Here is a 17,585-nt window from a genome sequence, read left to right as displayed (position 1 = left end):
TTATTTATTCTTGGTCTGGGAGTCACCTATGTCTCACTGTTTCCTGGGCCCTGGGAAGACAAGTGGCCCCCTTTCCAGAATGAAAATCCAATTTGATACTGGAGTGGCCACAGAGGTACCCGACTGCTTTTTCCTAAATGCCATCAAATGTTGGCTGATGAGCCACAGCCCTCATCTCACCTACCCACAGCTCCTACAGAGAGCGCAGTCCAGCCCATCCCCACCCCCGGGCACAACTGGACTTCAGTCCTTGCTCCCTGTCTGACTGGACTCCTCTTCACAGCAACTCATGTGTGCACCAAGGAACACATACACGCGTGTGTACACACACACACATACACGCACGTACACTCGATCTTTTGGGCATTCTTTGGAATATTTGTAACACAGCCTGGCTCAACAGATTTCAGTCCTGGAGACAGACAGTCAGCTATGTGTGACTGTGTTGCAGTGTGACTGTGGAAGGGCCAGAGCACATTAGTGGACCAGAGTAGGAGAGAGGACTTATGCAAGATGGGGTAATGGAGGGCTTCTTTCAGAAGTGGGGAGCTGGGCTGAGTCATAAAGGGGTCCGGACACTGGGTTGTGACCCAGCCTGCCCTCATTCGAACAAGTGGAGTTTCAGCACATCTAGCCTGAAGCCCTGGAGACTGGGGAGCCCCTCGGGGGCACTTATGGCCTGCAGGCACGAGGGCACACATGCACATGGGCAAGCTGCCTGCTGTGTGGGTGCTGGGTTGGGGGATTTGGGAGGAATGGGACAGAAGGTGGTGGTCTTGGAAGCTGACTTGGGGACTTAAGTGTTCTGTGTGGTGCCCAGTCCTGAGCCAACTTTAGCTGTTTTCTGTCTCTCCTCTACCTGGCTACACTTGAGGTATCTAAAACATATGAGTGAATTCCTCTATCCACAAGTGGAACATATATGCCCCATGCCCCATCAACCCTGCAGCTAACCCCAGCAGGGAAGGACCCTCTCAGAGTGCCTGCCTTGGCATGAGCACAGCACTGAGGGTGTTCCGAACACCAGCCTCAGTTTTTCCACCTATAAAATGTGAGGCACTCCTCGGCAACCCTGACATTTCCTAATTTCACAGAGCATTCCACAGTGTTGGAGGACTCCATGCAAGAGAGTGGCCAAAAGTTTGGATGTTCGAGTATGACTTGGTCAAATTCCAGAACTGACATTCAGCAGCCATATGTCTAAGCTAGTCAAGGAACTCCTGTGGGGCCCATCTTTGTTATTTGAAAAATGGAAGTGGGGATTCTAGCACCTACTTCCTTGAGTTACTGAGCATAAAAAGGGACAAAAAGGAGCAGCACACCAAGCACAGAGTTGGGTTCATAGTGTGAGTCAATAGTGGACTGCCTCTATCACCACCACCATCATCATCACTATCACCACCACCACCACCACCATCATCATCATCATCACTACCATCATCTTACCACCATCATATTATCATCATCATCACATCACCATCATCAAAACCATCAACACCATCAACACCATCATCACCACCATCACCACTATGACCATCATCACCACCACCTTTATCATCACCACCATCATCATCACCATCATCATCACCACCACCACCTTCATCATCATGAGCTGGAGTCAGGTTAGAACTCTCTCCCACAGTTAGCGTTAATAATCTTCCGGTTCAACTTAACAAGTACCTCTGTTTTCGGAGACATCCATTCAATTTTTCCCTTTGACTCGTGTGAGCATAGACACCTTTTGAAAAGTCTCCAGATCTGTCAGAGAGAAATGGAAAAGCTGGCAAAGCCCCAGGAAGTAAAGGCTAAGAGTTCACCTCACCCCACTTGGGGTTCAGTCCCCAAGTGGGGCATGTGAGCAGCTACAGAGGCCAGAGACACTAGGCCTCTCAACTGAGAAGACTTTGCCAACACTGGCACAGGCTGGGCAATGTGAGATGCTTGCTGGTGGTGAAGGACAGTGGGCCCTCTGCCTGGCAGCCAGGAGGGCCTGAGAGAGACAAAAACACAGGCCCCTAAGGGGCTGATGGCACAGCTGCTAGGTCACCCACCCAGACAGCTGCTGAAAGCTGGGGCTGGGCTCTTGCAGGCGGGGCTGTTGCTGAGCCCAGGCGTGGCTGCTCCAGCAGATGGTGGCCTGTGCACCCTGAAGCCCTCCCTGTGCCCAGGGACATGAACATGCCAGGCACTGGAAAGAACAGCTGGCAGGAAGGGTGGCTTCTGCCTGCTTTGTGTGTCACCCAACCAGAGAAGAAAGCTGCGTAGCCTTCGAAAGTGTGATTAGATCCTGAAGGTAGAAGAGGAATGGGGACACGTGCATCACCAATGTCCTCCAAGCTGGTCCCTACCCTCTCTCCACATCTAAGTCAAATCCAGAGTTGGAAAGGTTTTTGATTAGACTACCATTGTTACCACCAGAACTCCCCCACTCCAATGCTTTTATGTCCACAGAACACATGGTATTCACTGTCCGTGAACTTGAACCACACCGACACAAAAGAGCAGAGCTTTGAGGCCACTCAGAGCTGGACTCATCTCTTTTAATCCTCAGAACAATCCCCACGAGATTGGATTTTATTATCCCCTTACACAGATGAGAAAACTGAAATGCACAGAGGCAGATTCACTTATGGGGACCATCAGACTAATACACAGCAGAAATAGAACTCAAACTCAGATTTAGCCAAGTCCAAAGTCTGTGGACATGTGGTCATCACTGTATCTTGAATCTGCACTTTAGTTTTGGCAGTGCCAGTACAGAGCACAGGTGGAGGGTGGGGACATTCTTGTGAGTGGCATTCCGAATGGGTGTGCAGGTAGATGAGAGAGAAGAGCGGGTTGAATGGGGCAGAGGAATCCATGTAGGGCGAAACTTCAAGTCCCTAGGAACTGGGATGAGCCAGACAAATCTGAAGTCACCAAACCAATAAATCCACATGGACCCAATCCCAATCCCCACTGCATTCCCAGAATTTGGTGTCCAAGTCCTATTGGCTTACTGGTTAGACAACATAGCTATAGAGACAACTGATTTGAGTTTGAACTCATCTTAACCATTTCCTGGATCTGCAGTCCCCTCAGGTGGACTGACTGAGGGTCTCTATTTCCTTGACTATACTGCCAACTTAAAGGAAGTGCCATGGTGAGGTGCCCTCTGCCCACCACTCCAAACATGGTTCCTTGGCAACTCAAGTGCCCCTTCCCCATGTACTTGCCTTCCATACACATCCCTATCCCTTCTTTTGAGGCCGCTGGACTGGCTGCAACCAATTAGAGCAATCAGGGGGACCCCACCCTCCACCCACCCCTACGCCAACCAATTCTATATTCCAAACTCCAAAAGAAGACAACTGATCTTCCTGTATGTTTTCCGTGCACACTCAGACTCATGGGCATTTGCAATGGCACTGCTTGGTGACATAATGCCACATGCCCTGGCCAGGCCTTTTACTGAAAGCAAATCAAAGACCTAAAGCCCTGCCAGTGAGGAGGCGGTGGTCAAGCCTGGGCTCCATCCAAAGGTGTGGGACGGCTGTCCTCCTCTGTGGAAGAAGAGGCCCTCTTGCTCCAGCTCCCCACGGAGCAGAGGCATGAGGTGGAGAGCGAGTCTCTTTCTCTGCCTTTGGGGAGCCAATGCTGGGAGAGAGAAAAAAGGGTGCAACTCACACTCTGAGTATGGACCTCAGAGGGTCTGTCTTGGTAGCCTGGAATCTTCACACCCAGAGTCCTGGTCCTGTATGTTAGCTCTACCCTGGGCCCATGTGGACTGGGAGTGAATGAGGCCACGGTAGGACTCCCCCTCCCATCCTCTTCCTGCAGCAGTTGCTGTTGGTACTTTGCTCAGATCCTTTACCCCATGATGCTCGGCTCCCCAACTGCTAATAGCTGCACCTTATCCTGAGAGTTGTCCTTGACCCCTTTGGTCCAGAGGGCCTGGGAGGTTGCTTCCTCACCCATCGGCTGTCAGCCAGTGAATGGCTGATTGATTTGGGGTAGCACTGGCCAATCCCCTTCCTGAAGGTGGCCGAGGCTGGCTTGGCATCGTCCCTGCCCAGGTTCCTCTGGAGAGTGCTCCCTCATCTCAGCCCTGCTTTGGGGAACCTGACCTAAAGGCACTCATGTTCCCTATCTCCAGGAGCCTTCCCCAAACAATAGGGTGACAGTGCAGCCAGGGAAATGCTCGAACCCACTTGGCAGAGACACTTACAACCCCATCAGGTGGAAAATCACCAGACATGCATCTGGAGGAGCTTCCAGCTTCTGAACCTACGGAGGACCCAGAGTCAGGAGAACACCTCCAGCGGGTCCCTCCAGTCTGAAAAACCAGAGCCTGGGCCACAGCCACCGCGAGCAAGCCAGCACCTCCCTGCAGCTCACCTACCACCCGCCGCCCTGCAGCCTGGGACCCGGCAGCCCCACTGGCAGCCATAGTCACATGGTCATGTCCCACCTTCCCCCCCCCCCCGAGAACTTCAGTAACCTTTCTACTAAGAGACACCAAGGGTTGGGGACTCTAAGAACATCAGACAAAGCAGGGGGAAGGGTTGGCAAAGAAAGGGGGCTCTGCAAACAAAGGCTCTCTGCTGAATGGCCTCACCACTGTCACTGCTCCAGCTAAGGGTTCACTGTGACACCTCAGCCTGGTGAGAAGGGGCATCTCTAAACACTGGAGATCACGTCAGTGACTTATGAACGTCCACGGGCATCCCAGCCGCCTGCACCCACTGCGCAGGAGGCAGGCTGACGGCTGCCAGGCCTCTGGGAAGCCAGAGGACCCGCAGAAATCTGGTGAACCTGTGTCTGCAGAAGGTCACAGACAGGATAAATACTTTGTCCCAAACAGTGAGCACATGTTGGACTCGATCCAAGGTGGGGAGATAGTCTGACTCTCCTTGGGAATGTGATTAGCATCCCAAGAGCCAAGGTGGGGGGGGGGAGAGCAGATCAAGGTCACGGGAGAGTGGGCAAGGAGTCAGGTGGGGGCTGTGGTCTTGGCAAAAGACCCCGCCTCCCTCCATCCATAATGAAGCCCAGCAGTGGGATACAGTGGACACAGCCCACTAGGCCACACACATATCCCCAGGAGTTAGGATAACACTGGTGGCAGGAAAGGTGACGGACCACGGGTTTTGAGTTTCCAGAAATGTGGAGTGGGGTGGGGAGAAGCAAACCATTGACATAAAGGGAATGGAAACACTGTTGACCAAAGAGGGTATGAAGTCCCTAAAGGGCAGGAAGGTGGGGCACAGCGAGGAGGAGACGGCCGAAACCAGCTTCCTGGAAGCGCACCCGCCACAAGGTGCTTTTCAAGTCCACCTGTCCAACCCACAGATGGGGCCTACATCCCAGCAACACTCCTCTGCAGAGACTTTGAAAAACTGATTTACGGAAAAGCAAGACTGCAAGAGCAGCCACGGAGAGCTCTGACTGACAAGGGGCCTTCTCAACCAAAGCCCCCGTGTGGCAATATTTACAAGGATGTGGGGCTTGGGGAACAAAAGCTAGAGTCTCAGGATCCCTTTCATGTGGGTCTGTCAAGGGGGACACTCAACACATTTCAAAGAAAACCAAAAGAGGGAAACTGAAAATGTTGGAATGAGTCCAATCTAGATGTAAACGACACGAAAGGGAATTCTTCTGTTTTGCTGGTTGTCCTTTTCAGCCCCAGAGTATGTCATAGAAAGTGGCATCAGATGGCATGACTTACCTCCTGGGTGACCTTAAGCAAGATCCTCAACCTCAGTGCCTCAGTTTCCCCTTCCTTAAAATGGGAATCACCATGGCACCTACATCTTAATCATTACAGTGACAAGTTGTATGAACTTCAGAAAGTTTCTAGCACATAACAGATCCTCAAAAAATGCCTCTTTCCTTCTCCCACAATCTCAAGAGCCACTGCAGAGGTGGGACACGTGAAAAAGTCAAGAAACCAGGCAAGCCATGAACAACAACACAAGGGAACAGAGGAGAGCTGTCTGAGGAAATGTCAGGATTAGGTCCCAGGTGGTAGTGGAGTTGAGGTGAGGAGAGGTTATTGTCAGGGAAGAAAAAGTGGAAACCGTCACACTATGAAGCAAAAGAAAAGATACCTAAGAATTTTTTTAAAGCTTTAAATTCATAATGTGGTTCTTCCCCAATGTGAAAAGTGCTGGTTAAAGAAAAGATGAAGTTTTAGGGGAGAGAGAACAAAGCATGTCCCCAGGCTCAGTATGGAAATGACAGAGACCCAAGACCACCTGCACCGTGAAAGTCCAATTGTAAGAACCATTCTTCTGGGAAATTTGATGGAGGACTCGGGAAAGCCTGAGATCAAGGGTCCCACATATAAAGGAATCACTTTGTAAGTTCTATAAAATGGCAAAGACAGGGGAGGGAGGGGGCACAGAGACCAAGAGGAGTAGACTTAGGGACTTAGGGGTGAATATTTTAGAAATAAGTGAAGACACAGTAAAAAGAATTGTCCCAGTGTTAATGATAAAATCAAGGCCACTTAGTAAAAAACAAGATAAAATTTTTTACAAGGGAGCACATAGGGACACAGAAAATGGAAAAGGGATACTTTGTGCTCTGAGGACTCTTTATTTAGAAAGTCTCCAAATGTAATATTTTTAAGTTAATAGAGTATGGTAGAGAGGGGGAAACCAGAAATAGACAAGAGCATGGCCATGCAGAAAAGCAGGGAGGGAGGTGATGTTTTTCAGGGGGCGTTTTTTAGACAACTTATTTACATATTATTACTAAGAGATTTTCCAGGTCACACCAGAAAGGTAAGAACCTCCCCGGCTGACCAAGGAGGAGACCAAAGACACAACTACTCAGGCCGATGGCATGTCTAGGAAAAGTCACATTGATACTGGGTTGGGAGGTGACATCTGCTTGTGTCATTTTTTCATCAGTACCTTTAAAGTATTTCTGGTACCCGTCTTGACGAGGAACTGTGCTGGGAGATGGGGCTCCCGGTGTCTGCCCACAGAACTCTTAGTTCTGGAGGGGAAGCAGATGATCACTGCCCCGCAGGGATACTGACACACAAAGCTGGACAGGGAAGTCCTTGGAGATCACCCATCTGACCCCCATCCCTCTTACAGACAAGAAGCAGAGGCAGAGAGACACAAAATGGAATGGACTACACTTGGCCATCAGGCAGTGGCTTCTGGAAGCTAACATACTTGATTGCTCAATATGCTGATATAAAATCAGTTTTATTTCCGTAAACAGTTTGGAAGCCTCCACAACAGTGTCCAGTCACATCGGTATGGTGTCAGATTTCAAGGTAATATTTCTGATATTTTTAGCAAATAGATTCCATGGGTGTAGTGAGAATGCGTCCACTTGCCCTCTCACTGCCCTCATCCCCCACCTTAAATGATTAGGCAAGCTTAGCCCAAAAATAAGTGGAGGGAGAAAGCCAGGGAGGAGCCTGCAGAAGCCAGACCAAACCTGAGCTGGCAGATGGGGTGGAGAATACCCTCATAGGCGCCTGACCTTTCCCTCTGAAGTCGGCCTTTCTCATTCTCAGGAACATCTTAGGTTTGCTCCCTACACAACACACAGCCTCCTTTGCATGTTTTAAACCTTGATGTGAATGGTATCCTCCTGTCTCTAAAAATCTAAATATCTACTCCTTAAGGATGCCACTGACTGTCCAACAGATCCACAGAGACTATTCATTAGTTTCACAGACAGCTCTGCTTTGAAACTTCTATCACTAAGGACAGAGAGCTGGGTGAAGATCCTGCATATGAGAGATGCCACCTGTGTGTGCGTGTTGCCCAAGAGCAAAGCCTGAGCCCACAGGACTAACATGCATCTCCCGATCCTTCCCCCTGGGCTGCCCGCGGCGCCTCATCCCCACTGGCTTCCCAAGGAGCCACAGCAGATGGCCATCTGAAGGCGGAATTAGCTCAAGAGTCATTACATGAGGGTGTTCTCAATTGAGTGCCCCAGAGTAAATAGTAATTACACGTTCCTTCTAGATTACTCTCTGCCCGAGACGGGAAAGAAGAGAGTCATGGATGGCTGACCGCAATACCCTGAACGAGCACAGTGCGCACACGCGCTCAGGCTGGCCACAAGTCTGGATTCGGAATTCTCCCCTAAGAGCATGACGGCACCTCTACGAGTCCCCTGAAATACCCAAATTGGCTTCTCAGAGGCAACAGGAATGCCCCTTCCCTACTCCCTCTCTTCTTTTCTTGCTGAGGACTCCCCAAAGGTGCACCGTCCAACCTGTGGGAAACACGCCGCCTCTCTAGCTACTCCACACAGGAAAGAGGAGTCGGCCTGATGCAGAAACCACACTGCGAGACTTGGAACACTGCGGGACATACAAGTTCGGGTCACTTCCCAGCATCACATCTGCGCATGGGCAGCGATATGTGCTAGGCTATGGACAGCAGATTTCCACGTGAGGCAGGAGGCTTGGCCAGATCACCCCAAAACAAAACCCAGACAGGTAACAGAAGGATGCTCATGTTGCCACCTCCAGAAGGTCACTGGATGTGGGTGGCAGCCACCCTCAGCGGGGCATGGTGGACAACCAGGTGTCTCTAAACCACCTCCATAGCAGCACCTTTTGCTATCTTTGCAAGCTGTCCAGGGGACTTCAGGAGAAATGTGGGGACTTTGAAAGTTTCCTCCCTCTTGACCTGTTTGGCACAGAGTCCTGGAAAAGGATCACAAAATGGCCAAAATGTCATTCTCTTTCCCACAACAATGGCTCTGAGAAGTTATTATCTAGTAGGCACTGTCCAGGGGATGGTTCACAGGTCCTCTTTAATCCCTGCAACTCCATGAAAGAGGTGTTCTTATCATCCCAATTTGTAGAAGAGGACATTGAGGGTGAAATGGAGAGGTGGAAACCTGGCCAGAGTTGCAGCTGGCATTAGGTGGATCAGGACTCTAGAGTATGTTTTCTACCCCTACAACTTAACAGCATTCCCCATGCAGGGAAATAATTTCATCTAAAACTGGTAATACTTCCATCTTTAAAGGAACTCTTATTCTATGATTTTTATTTTAACTTCATACCAACCTTATGAGAGACTCAAAGCAGAGATTAATCCCTTTGGGCAGGTAAAGAAAGTAAGCTACAGTGAAATCAAGGACTCACAGAGGTCCCCCATTTGGCAACTCCCCTCCCAAATCCCAAATGGCTCCTTTCTTTGGATGCTGCAAAACACTGTCAGCAGAGCTGGAGGATTGGGTGCCCTGGGCTTCTCCAAATGTGTGAAGCCTATGCAACTTCCAGAGGGATAGAGGTGCAGAGGGAGGGGTAGCAAGACCACAAAGATCCAAAACAAGGGTCTCTGCAAATTGTAAACAAAATTAAAAAATCAGAGATGGCTGGGCGTGGTGACATATGCCTATAATCCCAGCAATTCAGGAGGCTGAGGCAGAAGGATTGCAAGTTCAAGGCCAGCCTCAGCAACTTAGCTAGACCCTGTCTCAAAATAAAAAAAAATAAAAAGGGCTACGGATGTGGCTCAGGAGTTAAGCACCCTTCGATTCAATCCCCAGTGCCAAAATATATACGCAGAAGATCTATGGACCCATGTTTTTGAGCGATTAGCCCTGATCAGCTTTCCACTAACCCTTCAGTTGTGCTTAGGGAAGAGAAAGGTGAGTGCAGAAAACAGATCAAGGAAAATGGTGGTAGAGCCACAAAACCCAGGAGAAGCCACTCTGGGCCTATGGCCTTGGGTGACAGGGACAAAGGCTGGCTGACCTGTTGTCATCAGTTATGGTAGGAGCACAATCTTCTGGGTTCATCAGAACAAATAGTTCTAAACATGTAAACTTTTAGAGCCAGAGGCCCCCAATAACCTACAATCTCTCATTTAACTATTGAGGGAACTGAGCTCTTGAGGAGCATGAGCACCTTCATGACCACTGAACCTGGAGTTGGGACTGGGCTGGACACCTGGTACCTGCCTCCTTCCGTGGCACATCAGGCTGCCTCTGACCACCATAGCTTGTGACTGAAGCAGCCCTCAACCTGGGTCTCTTTCCACTTTACTTCATTGTTCAGCTCTTTTTTTTTTAATATTTATTTAGTTGTAGATGAACACACATGTGGTGCTGAGGATCAAACCCAGTGTCTCACACATGCGAGGTAAGCGCTTTACCACTGAGCTACAGCCCCAGCCCCATTGTTCAGCTCTTAATTCCCAAATAATTATAGATTCCCAAGGAGTTGCAAAGAGAAGGTAGAAGGGGCCCTGTGCTCCTTCACCTGCCTACCCCATGGACTTGGGCGCTCACAAGACCCACAGTTGCTCTGTAACCTCAGATACACTCAGGGTGGCAGGTCCCCTCCTGAGGACTGACTTAGGAGCAAGTTATCCTGACATTTCTTCCTCCTATCTTATCCTGCCCCCTCACTGATAGAAACTCTAAAACACAGACACACACACACACACACACACACACACACAGACATACACACACACATACACAGCCTAATCAGCAATAATTTCTCTCCTGAATATTGCTAGAAAGATCACTAAGCCAAGCTAATCAATTGTCTCAGCCAGCCACCAGGCCCCAGGAGAGCCTAGACTTTTCATTGCCTTCACTTAACCCTCAACAGCCTGAGTTTTTGCACTCCATCTTCCACAGGAGAGCAGAAAAAGAAATACTGTTCTGGGAGGAATCCAGTACCTAAAATGATGTTCCTAACTCGACACCTTTCAAAGGCCTTGTCCATGCTAATGGAAGCAGACACTTTGGAAAGCTTCAGAGGAAGGTCTCCCTCTTATGTGTACCCCCGGGACTGGAGGGTTAAAGTAGGAGGAGGAGCACGGGGCCCCACAGAGTCTGAACAGCCAGAGAAAGCAGGTAGGCTTACAAAAGCGAGAGAAGAGAGTGTGGCAAAGGAGGGAAATAGTCACAGGAGAGAGTGGTTCAGCAATTAAATCTGACATCGACTTAGACAAAGCTTCTTTACTAAACAGGATAAAATTCCTGGGAAGTTTCATGCACACGTGAATAGAAGACACACACACACGCGCACGCACACACACACACACACACACACATCTCTCCCTCGCCCCCTGCTCCACCCCCACCCCTCTATGGACAGAGGAACATGGAAGCAGGAGGGTCAGGGAATAAAAGGGACTTGGGCAAGGACCATGAAATGCTACCGGGACATGAAAAGGCAAACACAAGACTCATGGCATTTATGGCTTCAAATCATTCCTGCATGATTAAGAGGACAAAGGGAATGAAGTGCCCCCTGGGGAGGAGAGATTCTGCACTTTGCACGCATTTGTTGAACATATATTATGTGCCAGCCAGTGCACTAGGCACTGGGGACTTCAAAGGTGAAGACTAAGGAGGCCAAAAGGGAGACAGTGGCAATCCAAGTGTTTAGAATAGTACCTGCCAGCTGCTTGGAGGGGGAGCAGAAAGGAGGCAGTGAGAAGACGGAACACTTTCTAAGTTCGAGTGGCACTGTGATTCGGGTTCCAGACCCCTGCTTCGATCAGGAACCAAATGGCTACCCATGGAGGAAGAAAAGGAGAAGGGACTTTTGCCTGGCAGTACAGTGAGTCCCCATGCAGAGATACGGGAGTGTTGAGGACATCGGGACTAGGGCATCTCAGGAGAGGCCATTTCTTGCAGGTGATATGTACTTGGTCAAGTGGTCACATTAGGAGGGAGGCTGACAGAGCAGCCACCTGCCACCTTGTAGATGCATGTGCCATCTTTCTAGCCAGGCCAGGCCTGGTCTACCCATGGGAACGTGCAAACTGCCCTCTGATACTGTGGGGTAGAGAGGTGTGCAGGGAGCCAGATGGGCTTTGAGATCTTCACGGGACTAAAGCTGAGTGGGACCTAAGAACCAAACTGCTCCTGAGAGCCAAAGCCAAAAGATGGACGAAACTGTTTCCACAGAGTGGAGAGTCAGGCCTTCTCCAATGGAGGGATGCTGCCTGGGCCCAGCTCCTCCTTTGCCCTCCCTTGGGGTCTGAAAAGCCCCAAGGTCTTCCCAACACACCCTGAGCTCTGGCGCCCTAGTGGTTAGCAGTGAACCTCCCTAGTGGTTGGAGGGTGAAGCAGGGTTTTGCTGACTCAGCGCCCAGCTTAACCACCCCTAGGGGAAGGCGTGGGAGGCTGTCTAGTGGGGCAATCCTCTGTGTGCAGAAGGGAATACTGTGCCAAGCAAATAAAAGTGCCAATGCTTATTGGGCACAGGGCTAAGCACTTTGGGGCATCTTGTCTTTCCAGCAGCCCACAAGGCAGGTTCTGTTGTTATCTCCATTTAGCAGAGGGGAAAAGGGAGACCTTGAGCGGTTTGGTAGCTCTGGTACCTCAGCTGAGAAAGGGTGGATGTGACCCTTGGCTGTCCAACTCAGCCTGTGCTCTGAACCTCAGCTCCATACCATCCACAGGAGTCACATGTGAGGGCAGGGGGCATGACTGATCACCATGGAGCTGCACTAACAGGGGAGACTGAGGCACAGCCCTGCTCCTGTGGGGGTCCTGGTGGCAGTGAAGGCCATGTGGAGGAGGTCAGCTAGGGGCTGTGAAAACCCTGAGAGGGAGACGACTTCACAGAAAAGCTGAAGTAGCTGTGTTGAAATGCTACCGGGACATGAAAAGGCAAACACAAGACTCATGGGCCACCACGTTTGAAGCACTAAGAGAAAGAACAGCTCCCAGGGATAGGGAAACAAAAAAGCCAAAGGATCCTAGAAAGAAAGAAATTCTGCTGCCTGGTGCCTCTGCTGACCTCATGGAGCTGGAAAAAAAGCCCAAGTGAAAGGAACAGTCACTGCTCACTTGGTTGGTGGTAGAGAGAAGCACCAGTGCCCATGGAGCCCGCTGAATCGCCCTGCATCCGGGACTCCTGCCCTCCCTTTCCAAACTGAAGAAGGAAATCTCATTCGGGGGGGGGGGGAGCCAGGGCCTGTTTAACAGCCATATGGCCCTGACGTTCCCCTTTCCTCTAGCGTACTCAAGAGAATGAGGGGAGAGGGAGGCCAGAAGGCTTGCCTGGGCTTAGACTCCTGACCTCAGCTTGGCCTTGACATTGCTCCACCTTGGCCAAGTTGGCCCTCAGTTCTCCACCTGGGCACAGAGAGCCAGATGGGCTTTGAGATCCTCATGGGATTGAAGCTGAGTGGGAAGACATGTGAGTTACTTTCCAAAGGGAAGAACACTCAGCACGTCAGAGGCAGGACCAAAGTAGGGGAGGCTCCATTCCTCTAGCCTCACCGGGCAGCAGGGGGATCTCCAGGGGCTGGTGATTGAGCCACACCGCTGTCTCCACATCTCACCTCCATGCTGGAGGAGGAAGATTGGCTTGAGGATGTAACAGCGCCCAGCCCCTCCAGGCCCTGGGTGAGCAGAGGACCCCAGTCTGCTCTGGGTGGCCTTGTGAACTGATCCCCTCGCCCCCAGCTCCACCCTACCTTCTACTTTGCAGAGCACAGAAGTTGTACAGCAGCCTGGAAACGCTGATGGCTTAACTGGTTTAATTTTTTTCCCCAGCAGCCCTGAGGGGTTTTAACTCTTTCCTCCTGCAGAAACCCAGCTTTTGGAGTTGAATGTTTAAACTCTCACTGGGAGACTCATAAATATTCGGAGTCACTCTCTCCCTCTCTGTTTGATTAGGAAATGAGCCTTTAACTCAATGTAATCCCCAAGCCATTAACAAAAAAGCCCTCAACAGTTCCACTATTAGAATTTCACTCTTAACCCGCTGAGGATTGAATTAGATTAACATAACTACCCACAATCTGAGTTTATTTTCTGTGCCAGATAGAAATGTGTTTTCAGGAAAGGCGAGAAGGGGGAGGGAAGGGAGGAGGGAGAGAAAAGGGGGGGAGGATAATGAAATGTAAAAATAGAGATAAGAAAAAGATGGACAGATATACGGTAGTGCAGTGATAGGAAGAGGTGCACCATGGTCTATGGTCTAAAAATCCTGCCAGCTGCCATTTTTTATTTATGGGATATTTGGAGAGACCTCGGCTATGTAAAATCGTTTGAATTAGGGAAGCACTTTCCAGGTATTTGCAATTCCTTCCTCCTGGAGATTGATGGTCCTACACCTGAGCTAGCTGTATTCCAAAGCACCTGCTCATTGGCCCCCCTGTCCCCAATTTGGGAGGAGGTCAGAATTGGATGCCTGTGTGCTCCAGGACGGGAGGCCGCATCAAATGATAGGGCATGCTCACAGGCAACTGCTCGCTTCCAGCCACAGAGATTAAACAACGACAAGGAAGGAATGGGTTAGATGCGGCAGACATGAAGTCACAGACGGCCCCGTGACCAATTGTATTTAAGAAATCAGTTTGCAAAAAAAAATGAGTTTGATGGGAGCTCAGACCACATAAAATTAATAGTTATTGAAGCAGAAAGTAAGTAATCAGAGGCTGCCTTATGCAAATGCACCCAAGTTCCCCCCAACTGCATTTCTATAACTAAACCACATCTGGAACCTGAGGATGAAAGCCAGGGCCCCCAGCACTCTACCAAACAAGCCTTCAGCCCCCCAAAAGCATCCACTAATCGCCCGGGGGAGGGGTGCTTCTCACCTAAGTGTTCCAACAAATATTCTTCTCTGCACAGTGTTAATGCTAACAGAGCACAGGATTCGTTCAGGAATGCAGGACTCTCCCCCACTGCACTCAACCAGGCACTGGGGCCAGCCAGGCCCTAGGGTGCATGCTGAGGAGGAGAAGGAAGGACCTGCTCTTGTGCCAAAAGGTTCAAAAAGTTCCACACTTTCTCTGAGCCTCTGAGACTTTAAAGACCTGGAAGTTCAGCTTTGCACACAGTGGCCCACTCTGATTTGAGTGAAGTGTCTTGATCACTTGATTCACATGAACTTTAATTAACAATCATCCACCAGCTCCCACTCCTGCATTGTTGTGGGAAAACCTTAGCAGGATGCGTCTATCAAAACAGTCCTTGCAACAGGAGAATTAATAATCCTACATGTATAATTCACTTAGTTCTCTTTTTTCCTTCTGGATTTCATGGACTTTAGTTTCCAAAATAGGTCTTAAATAGTGACATTTACCACCCCTACACACACACACACACACACACACACACACACACACACCAAACTCCTTATTCTGGATTTCTCCACTGATGAACGTGTCCTTACTACCTGGACGCATAAAGTTCATCTTCTAATTTCTCATTGCTTCCTGACCTGCTTTCCACTCTCCAAAATAATAAACAAAGGGATTAAAGACATTAATAACTCTAAATAAAATGCAAGTGAAAAATAAAGAACAACAAAAAAGGAAAGTTTAAGGTTTCATAACCATCAAAATAAAAACGAGATCAAATTGCCTCTCTGGATGTGTGGGCAGGCCTGTGTTAACTTTCATCAACTCTTTTGCTAACAAAACTATTTTGTTTGTAATCCAAAACAATTTAGACTCATTTGCTTTGTTTAATGCTTTCAATTTGTTGGAAAAATCGTTCCTTTGTTAGGATATTCTTTATGGGAACAAATCAAGAAGTCATCTTCTGCAAGATAACATCTGGTAACCCTTGTACAAGTGAATAGAAACCATGGCAAAAAGAATGAGATACATGTTTAAAGTTGTGCAAAGTATATGTTAAATATCATCACATAATCCTTCCCCCCCAAATTTAGGACTACTGTTGCATAACTGCTATATAGCGAATCTCCCCAAATCTCTCCAATGCAGCTTTGGGGGTTAATGCTATCTATTATCCAGAAAACTAACATCCCACCACTGGATGCTCACGACGGGTAGGCCCTGTGCACGATGGACAGTGGCTAAACTGGGGCGGGGGCATCTCCAGAGCCACCCGATGTGCACACACTGTTGGATTGTCTGAAACAAGCCCGGCTTTGACAAGAATCATAATATTAAGTTTCTCCTTTGGTGAAACATGTAGAGTGATACCCTCTGCACCTCTCCACACCTGGCTCCTTCCTTTGTGACACTCTTCCTCCCCCACCCAAGTTCCCCTTTCAGGATTAAGAAAATGCCAGTTAGTGAGCCAGCCGAAGCCTGCAAGGCAAGACAGCTCCTCAGCTCTCATCTCAGACTTCTCAAAGCAAACTTGCTCCATGGAGGGAAAAGAAGTCACTTCCCTTTGAGGCGCAATAGAAAAGCTAATCACTGGGGCTGTCTCAACTCTCGCTGTACGTGGAAGCTGCCAGGGTGAGCCCAAATCTGTGGGACCCTTCCATCAGCACCTGTCCCTGGGAAGTGGGTCTTCCCCCTCTGTCACCTTCCGCAGCTCACCAAATGCTGGAGCTGCCAGCAAATCAAAGTTTTCACGCTGGGAGACATAACCGCCCTGCTGAGCCGCGTGTAAACTTTGCCTTGCCCTTTTGATTTACTTACTTTTCCTCTGCAAAAAAAAAAAACAAATAAAAACAAACAAACGGGACCTACTGATTCTGAATGAGTTGGTGTAACCCACGGAGCCATCCCGAGACCCTCTGACCTTCCCATGACAGGCTGTGGGAGGCGACGTTTTCCCTCCGCCATGCGGGGATGCTTTCGTGTGCAGAAAACCAGGATGAAAAAGCAGGCGTGGGAGATATTTTTATCCATTAGAGAGAGAGGGAGGGAGGGAGAGAGAGAGAGAGAGAGAGAGAGAGAGAGAGAGAGAGAGAAGGGGGGTGTGTAGGGAGAAGGACAGGGAGGTCCAGGGCAGTCTGGGCAGGACCAGAGGGAGAAGTTCGGTGACTTACATGCTAGCGCTGGCGTGGGGAACGGGGCTGCCGTGAACGGTCACTCTCAGGTGTTTCCAGTGGCTGATGACTCGTTGTTCAGCTCCTCCGGCACCAGCTGACAGTCCCCTGTCTGTGTCTCTTTGTGACTAAGGACACAGTACTCCCAACCTATAAATAGATCTCAACTCCGTGATTGATATAACAGGCAGCTGACAAAAAAAAAAAAAAAAAAAATCCCACAACCATAACCAGGTCTCAAACAAAACAGCCAAATGCTCTGGACTTCCAAACCTACCGAGCCCCATGCAGATGCCTCGGAATCCGGTGGGCACGAAAGCAGGGAGGACATATATCATCAAGCGGGGAGGAACAGGGAAGGGCAAGTATGGTGGGGGAGATGATGACCTCTCTAGGTGCAGCCTTCACTTGGGGTCACTGGGAGTTGGTGAGTGACAGCCATCAGAGACCCAGGGGAGGAGCCAGGACAGGAGGTCCTGACCCCCGGAAGGAGAGGTCTCCCTGGATCCTGAGCCCCTGGCCCAGTCAAGGCTGGAGTCTAAGTTCTGACTCGGGAGCATTCGTCAGTCAGATCAAGTGCTTTCCACGAAAGTTTCCACTCCTCCTGCCAGATCAGGAGGGGGAGGGAGCAGAGCTCTCCCAGCTGGGGCAGGGGGGCGGGTGTGGAAGGGCTTCTTGGGGGACAGGCAGAAGGCTCCTGCAGGGTGAGAAGGATGTGCAGGTGAGGGCACACAGAGGCTGGAGCCCTCTGCCTGGTGGGACAGGGTCTTTGAAAAGTCCAGATGGCATTCCTAGTAGAACTATCTGCCGTTGAAAGGCCTTGGGGGTGTTAGGGGCTCTGCTTTTTCCAGAAAGATCTCCTAGGAGACCAAACTCTCTG

General features: G+C 49.8%; 1 protein-coding gene across 3 annotated transcripts in view; it reads right to left on the bottom strand.

The window, feature by feature from the left end:
- The window catches only part of Esrrb (estrogen related receptor beta), a 162,240-nt gene extending 144,968 nt beyond the window's left edge, over positions 1-17,272 (bottom strand). Inside the window, exons 1-2 of one of the 3 annotated variants that reach the window (XM_048799058.1) lie at positions 16,983-17,272; positions 16,706-16,855 (exon numbers count right to left, since the gene is read on the bottom strand). In XM_048799058.1, the coding sequence (XP_048655015.1) occupies positions 16,706-16,707 (2 nt within the window). In that variant the 5' untranslated portion in view covers positions 16,708-16,855; positions 16,983-17,272. Of the gene's footprint in view, positions 1-16,403; positions 16,671-16,705; positions 16,856-16,982 lie in introns of those variants that run through there. The other 2 variants (XM_048799059.1, XM_015494225.2) reach the window with 2 other exon arrangements.
- Between the last annotated feature and the right edge of the window lie 313 nt (positions 17,273-17,585).

This window comes from Marmota marmota, unplaced genomic scaffold (assembly GCF_001458135.2).
Source record: "Marmota marmota marmota unplaced genomic scaffold, marMar, whole genome shotgun sequence".
NCBI classification, from domain to species: Eukaryota; Metazoa; Chordata; class Mammalia; order Rodentia; family Sciuridae; genus Marmota; species Marmota marmota.
Note: the sequence above shows the minus strand (reverse complement) of the source record. Positions and strands in the feature narration are given on the sequence as shown.